General features: G+C 34.3%; 1 protein-coding gene across 3 annotated transcripts in view; it reads right to left on the reverse strand.

Moving 5' to 3' along the window:
- The window catches only part of LOC111367656 (calcium-transporting ATPase 3, endoplasmic reticulum-type), a 33,852-nt gene that overhangs the window by 6,925 nt on the left and 19,063 nt on the right, over positions 1 to 7,864 (reverse strand). For all 3 annotated transcript variants that reach the window (XM_022988639.1, XM_022988641.1, XM_022988640.1), the window contains exons 17-24: positions 6,344 to 6,496; positions 6,112 to 6,216; positions 4,163 to 4,359; positions 3,167 to 3,278; positions 2,222 to 2,320; positions 1,988 to 2,133; positions 1,757 to 1,814; positions 1,134 to 1,226 (exon numbers count right to left, since the gene is read on the reverse strand). In XM_022988639.1, the coding sequence (XP_022844407.1) occupies positions 1,134 to 1,226; positions 1,757 to 1,814; positions 1,988 to 2,133; positions 2,222 to 2,320; positions 3,167 to 3,278; positions 4,163 to 4,359; positions 6,112 to 6,216; positions 6,344 to 6,496 (963 nt within the window). The remainder of the gene's footprint in view (positions 1 to 1,133; positions 1,227 to 1,756; positions 1,815 to 1,987; positions 2,134 to 2,221; positions 2,321 to 3,166; positions 3,279 to 4,162; positions 4,360 to 6,111; positions 6,217 to 6,343; positions 6,497 to 7,864) is intronic.

Raw genomic sequence — 7,864 nt, forward strand, 5'->3', positions numbered from 1 at the left:
ATAAGAACATCAAGAAGGGGGATTAATTCAAGCTTCAAAATAGCTTTTATTCTTCTTTCAATTTATGTTATTAATCATGATTTGGAGAATTCTTTCCTCTACCATGATTAAACTCTTCATCTAGAGTTTGATGTAAATAAAACTCGAGAATATGGTTTGATTTATTTTAGTTATTTCTATGAGATTTTTCCTTCCTTTTATTTGTGTTGTTGATTTAATGCTTTCAATTAATTGGCCACTAATTGAATGATTAGATGCTAGTCAATTCTGACGCTCAAGAAAGGAGTAGGCTCGATCATAACAATATCACAACCTAGATTTTATAGATTTCGAGAGAAAATATAATTCCTTTAAAGTCCACATAAAAACCATGAACTTGATAATTCTTTCATTTTAATTTGGAATGGAGATATTAGAATTGAATTCTAGGAATAATTTTTACTCGACACTTGAGAGAGGGAGTAGATTTATATTAGGGTTCTTGCTTATAAACATGGAAAATTGATTAGACATAACTATGTTTTTTAAAATCATATTTGATAGTTAGGTGAAATCATAACTCTAGGCTTTCTCATCTTGATTATTCTTCTAACTTGCATTTATTTGTTAAATTCGTCATCACATTAACTTACTTAAATCCATTGATTCCAAATTTCATTCATCTAAATAAAATAAGAGCTACACAACTATAATACTTGGTAGAAATTAAATATCAATTCCTGTGGATTCGACATCCGTACTTGATCTTTATATTACAAAACTTAACAATGTACACTTGCGGCATAAATTACATTATAGAAAACGCGTAACAAGTGAATGAAACGAACTCATGTTAGAAAAATGGGCATGATAAGAAGCAAACCATTGAAGAGAAATAGTGTAGACAATACTTCTATAAGATTCCAGATTGATGTTATTGGCAAGCAGAGAAGTTCCAGTTCTTCCTAACACTACAAATGAGGCTGAAATATGGGTAGTATAAATGTTTAGATAAGGGACATTCAACCGTGACAAATGACGTGTGGGATGGCAAGAGTAGAGAATCTCAAATTTACCATGTGATCAAGTATGTCAGAACACATTTCCCCCTTTCTAAATTACAAGTAGAAATAAATTGATCCCTATGTATGTACCTTTGCTACTGCAGTTCCTGTACCCATGGCAATTCCGATGTCTGCCTTCTTCAGTGCAGGCGCATCATTAACTCCATCTCCAGTCATTGCAACCTTAAAACGTAAACTGGGATTTTCTTAAGCTTGGAAGCACAGAAGTAATGTAGAAACAGCAAAATAAAGTACATTTATCATGCACAAAAAATTGAACTGTACAATAGTTATGCAAGAGCATTGAAGCTTTTAGACTGATATGTGAATAAGAAGCTTAAATAAGTGCCCTAAGCTGCACCCCTAATTGACACAGGTTGGTGCCAAGACAAGGAAACCAACCCACCCCAGCTTTGCTTTGTCAGGTAACTATGAAAATGGTTTTGGTTACCAAATTTTATCTATGATCTGTGGATCAGGGAAACATAAAGAAGAATAAAAATGAAGTAACCCATTTGGTTATAGCTGAAATGGTTAACGAAGTATTTTTCTTTTCTCTGGAGTGGGATTTCCTCATGGAGGTAGACTAATCTACTAAACACATCAGGTTGATAGCAAATACTTAATACTACTGTATAACAATCTCAGAAAAAGGACCAAGAAAAATAGGGATATCCTTTTCAATTGCAATTCTGAAAATATAAAAGAGTTACCACTTCACTTTGGTGCTGTAGTGCTTCAACAAGGATCCTTTTGTGTGATGGTTCAACCCTTACAAAACATAAAAACACGAATAAAAACTACAATAGAATAGGAATAGAAAAGGATATATTTACAACAATTGGAATCTGTAGGGTAGAAGTGTACAGATGCAATAATTGGCTCATTCAGAAGAAAGGAATAATAACAAAAAAGAATGACCGACGGAACAATGTATGTAGTACCTGGTGAAAAGTGTCATTCGTTGCAACGCTAGTGTCTTCTGCATTGCTGAAAGTTCTTCAAACTCAGAAGCAGTGTAAGAAAGTCCCACAAAGTCATCCAAGTGATCAAAGGCACCAATTTTTCGGCACAACGATTCAGCAGTGATCTAAATTTATATCACAATTTTGGGTAAGAGGGAAAATGTGATAAAAATTATAAAAGAAACAGAGAACATATTTGTACTTCACTATTACCTTGTTGTCCCCAGTAACAACTATAACACGTATGCCGGCTGTCATGCAAGAAATAATTGCATTTCTCACTTCCTCCCTTGGGGGATCAAGCATTCCAACCTTCATTTGAGAAAAACAAGACAGTAGTAAAAAGGATACAACGGCTTGTAAATCGTAAAGCATCAAAAATGAATAATTGACGGGCTTTCAGGTGGTCTTTCATACTTGATAGGATTCACACAATCTCTTGCATATACGCAGACCTCTTTATAGCTTGTCCCTGGATATTTGCATCATGGGTTGGAAAGCACTCACATTTGTTCTTGAACTCTCCTATTGCTAGAGAATTTCTGAAGGAATTATTTGTTATTTTTAAAAAATCTTTTGCCTTGCATCTTTGATGAAATTCAATAGTTATCAAATTCTAGTGGTTCAGCATAAATACAGATGCTAAAGACCTTGAGAACATGATGCCTATTACTTGGTCTATTTCTATTCAGCGGAATCCAAGAATTTTCTAGAAACATATTATCAAATCGCATGGCTTATGTGCAAGCATAACCAACAAGGAATTTCATTAATTCCCTATCGTTCATAGGTAAAACAACTTGAAGCAGTAAGGCTTGTTAAGCTCCCCAAACTTACGACAAGGGAGTTTCAAAAGCATATTCTCAACAGCTACTTTTTAAAAAAATTATGCACCAGCCGCCAGCAAGTTTAGCATCTAAACTATTTCATACATTTGGTTATGGCCAGATAAATTTTATTTTGCATTCTAACTTTCTCGAGAGTTTGAATGAGGAAGAAGTTTTTTGTTTTCAATGGCAAGTAGAAACCGCCACATCTGAAATCAAAGGAAAGTACAAGAGCAGAGAAACAGGGAACACTTAATGCACAAATCCTGATGATTAGAATTTTTTTCAACAGCAAACTTGAAAAGTTTGTAACATAGAAGAGAAAGCATACCAACCCAATAAATGTAAGGTCATTCTCGTCGTCAAGGGAAAGAGCCTGTTGTCCTGTGGGCATCCTTTTCAATGCTAGTGCCAGGCATCTTAAAGTTTCTTTCCCTGCAAAACTGACGATAAACAACAAGTATCTCCCATAAGACCAAACATAATCTTTCCATAATGTTCAATACCAATTCCTAACTAGAAAAAAAAAAAAAAAGGAAAGAAAGGGTAAGTTTAAACAAAGAATGGTTGTGAAGGTGGGAGCCAAAGGCAGTATGCCATACACAGTGAAAATTAATATCCAATCACAAGTACTGTTGCTTTGAGTTGAATGTCATTTTTCCTATTTTAGACTGCTCTAAATAAATTTGTTAGAAGCTTCTATAAAGCAATAAGAACTATAACAATATAGGATCCACTTTTATACTTTAGGTATACATTTTCAACTCCGAACTGAGTAATTATGATAAGTTGAATCAAGACATTCAATTTGAGACCATCAAAGTTCATGTCAACAAGTCAGTAATTCTTCTTAAGCTCATTGTGGTCAAATTATACTTTGCTAAATTATTCAAACAATAAAACCAAATTTTCATGAGCCATTATGTGTTTCAACTCCATCTAGTAATTAAATTTTATATAAAGACTGGTGTATTGTACAAGAATGCCAATAGGAACAGGCACTGATAAATGACTTGCATCATCTGGCAAAGGTTCTAGAAGCAGCACTTTGTCACATACCCATTTATAGAGACATATGAAGAGCTGACTTAAACTAGAAAGTGCTTTCTTGTTAGTAGTGGGTAGATTTCCAATATTTCAAATTCATTCCGTACTGTTTGTATAACACACATAAATTTTGAAAGGATTTACATTAAGTCATTAGCAAGAAGGTCATGTTAGTCGTCACAAACAACAAATTCATGTTGATCATTTGTGTGTGTCCGTATTGATGTGTATAATAAGTAGAAAAAAAGGCCATTAGATCTTTCAAGAAAATAGTCCTAACCTGTGGAATTTTGATTCCAATGCAGCTCTAATATTTGGCGTAAGTGGAATGGTCAAACCATCATCATTGCACAGAATACTCGTGCATCTAGGAAGAATACTTTCAGGAGCACCTTTTGAGAACATAATATCTATCTGCTTCCGGTTACACAGGACACTCATCATTTTGCGATCACGAGAAAACTCCAACAGTGAGACCTGGAAGCAATAATTTTTCAGGCACACACTTATCTTTTAAATGCACAAAAGCTTCAATACCCCCCATTAAATGAAGACACTTTACTGATAGCAAATGTTTTTTGAAGACAATCAAGCAATGGATGGTAAGTTCACTAAGAACAGGCTGGGGAGCCAAATGCTCTATGAGAGATTTCTTCAAACAGAAATAATTGAAAAGTCAGGTAAGAAAAGGTCTCAGATCCTCTTAATTGAAATGGGACTTGAGCTTTCAAAGGCATGTAATGTATTATTTTAAGTTGTGGCCTTCAGACATAGGACATAATAGAAAACTCCGGCACAGAAAGTCCTGTATATGAACCTAGGACTCATCCTCTCTTATGAAATGGGAGTTGAGCTTTCAATGGCATGAAAGTTTCCTTTAAGTTATGGCATTCAGATGTGCAGTTTTATTCCCCACATGGCATCTTTAAATACAAAAAAATAAATAAATCAGAAAGACGTATAAGTTAGCAGCAGTTTCAGAGTGGGATCTCCACAATTCAAAGAGGCATTGTGTGACTAATATTCACCCTGACAGAAACTATCTATGAAACTTCGTAAACAATAGCATATTACCATATCTTATCAATGTTCTCTCATTGATGTTCCCAAGGTAGGTATTTTAGCTGTAGTAGAGTTGTTGAACATTTTGTTCCAGATGACGAGATAAACATGACATTCTCAACATTATATTTTTATTCAGAACACAAATTTCCCTATTAAAAAAGTCCAATTTAGAATAGAGTAAAAGAAAAGAAATTGAACGTGTTAGCTACTGTTCTATAACCTATTAAAACAATAAACTCTTTAACAAAGTCATGAGTCCACATTTTGTAGAACGTTCTTACAAATAAAGCATCCTTAGCTGGGAAGCAAGGACACGCTATCAGCGTTAACGTATCGGTGTTCAACATGTATTGGACACTGACATGTCGCTAATGCGTGTCAGAATGCCTTGCGGCGTGTTGGATGGCTGGAAGAAAACAGTGAAGAAGAAGGAAAGAAGAAAATGGTAACTGTGCGTTTTGGTGACTGGTTGGGAAGAAAGAAGAAAAGAAGGAAGAGAGAAGATGAAGATACGTGTTTTGTAAACCATTGTACTTTTCAAAGCAAATTATTGGACCCAATACATTAAATGCACTGTGCAATTTTTATTTTTATTTTTATTTTTTTTAAGTAGTGTTTGTTTAAGTACTTTTTTTCCAACTTTATTCTTCAACAAAGCAATATGTAAATTTTATGTAAATTAATTCTTTTACCATTTCACCCTCCATGTATGAATTTAATGTCAAATTTTATTTATATATATGATGCAATAAGTATAAAAAATTAATACTTTAGACTATTAAATTAAAATAAATTAAAAAAATAATATTTCAATCAATGTGTCAACAACATATCGTGTTGGAACTTTTTCAAAAAGTCGCATGTCGACGTGTCCGACACGTCGGTGCTTCTTAGATCCATAGTAGTTGACTTTTCTGCAACAAGTGAATTAGCATTAAACTAACACAAGGATATAAAAAGGGAATTGATTCATCATTTGTAACATCTATGTATCACTAGTGCACCTCGAAAGATTGCAAACAATTATCATTTATGATTCATCTCCTGGTAAGTTGCAGAATATGCATAGTATAGAACCATAAAAAAATGAGTTTAGCACATGTGCACCATTTAATCCGACGAAAGAATACATATATTAAATAGTAACTATTGGTCAGAGAAAACCTTTTTGAATTGGTCTTCCCAATAACGGTTACAGTAGGATGCCCTTTCATGCTTGCTTAGCATATTAAGAGCCGAAGGCATAGAATCAAAGCCAGGAAGACCAATCTGAGGAAAAAGGTACAAAAGTTTAGAACAAAATATCAAATTGCAAATTTAGACTATAATGATTATAAAAACTAAGCTACAGCAGATATAATATGACAGTTTCAATTATATTAAGCTATAGCCAAACCTTTTCCGCTAATACCCGAAGCGCCACTTCAGTAGACTCGCCAATCTTTTCATAAATCTTTTTTTCTGGGTTGTACTGAATAACAGACTCATTGCAGAGGGCTGAGCACATTGCTATATGAAGAAGACAATGAAATTGTGCAGGAATTTCAAGCTGCAACATGTATCAGAAATATGTTCTCTTACTGTTTCACTTTGCCAGTGCAGGCAAAAGTAGAAATGAGATACAAAGTTCAGCAGACATAACAAGCAAACAGAATAAATATAATGTACCAGCTCAACACTACTACCTATTGAGGTCAATAGACAAGGATGAAAACAAAAATGATGAATTTCATAATTGCATATAAAATCAATGACACGGGTTTCTAGATAAACGATTAAAAGTTAGAATTTACAGGTTTTGTTAAGAGAATTAGGATGGATTGCCTCAGATCTCTATACTACACTTTGACGATTTTTTTTTTTTTTTAATGACCATGGGTTTCAGGACCAGTTTACGCGCACCTCGACTAATCTCACAAGCCATTGAAGTTTACAGCCGAGTACTCACATCAGTGGCACTAAGGGGATTCGAACTTGTGACAATTGAGGAGTAAACCCAAGATTTGACCACTGAACTACCCTTCAAGATTACTTTGACGATAACAAAAATATAAATTGGTAATGACATTTCGAAAACAAGTACACTACTTTGGAAATATTCAAATTAACAATAAATGAAAAATCTTAAGTAACATGGAGCTTTGAGAGAAATTGAAGGTTAAAAGGACTTCAGACTTCTCAAACAAACGTTCACTGTCCAAAGCGGAATCAGGAATTGAGCTATAACTAAAGAATTAGGACTTAAGTAATCCGAAGCATAAGACCACATGTCCACAACAAAATCTAGACTTGAGCTTTAACTGAAGGAAGATACTTCAAGTATTTGATGAGTGTTCTACACTCATGATATTTATGCCACCTAATTCATTATTTTACTACCCTTGAGAGTATTTTAAAGTGTGTTTTGATGTTGAGTTATAAGTTGATGAAATTGAAAGAAATAAGCAAACTTTGAAAAAATTGGAGAAAGGGGCCAAATTGTAAGAGATTGAAAGCTTGGGGACTAAAATGCAAATAATCAAAAGTTGTGTCAAACCTCGCAATGAAGATCTGAGAGCGATAGGAGTCAATTGGATGAAGAAAGACATCAAAGGGATTAAATTTAATCAAAGTACGATCACATATCAACTTCCAACCAAAGAAGTTATGCTTTGAATTTTTTTGACATAGCAAACGATCGAATTGAAGAATGATGTCTGAAGCAAAGTTGTAGCCCTTTGAGTTAGTTTCTTAATGCATCTTGAATAACCTCAGTCGGACATCGGGAGAAAAAGTTGCGCTAAAAACATTAAAGGACTTGTAGTTTGTCTTTGCGACTGAATTGGGCATCGGGCGCCCAAGACCATGTGACTGTTAGGGCGGCACTGCATCACCCAAGCGCCAGCTATGCGGGAAAACAAGATTTTTTGTTTTTGGA

Source organism: Olea europaea, chromosome 18 (assembly GCF_002742605.1).
Source record: "Olea europaea var. sylvestris chromosome 18, O_europaea_v1, whole genome shotgun sequence".
NCBI classification, from domain to species: domain Eukaryota; kingdom Viridiplantae; phylum Streptophyta; class Magnoliopsida; order Lamiales; family Oleaceae; genus Olea; species Olea europaea.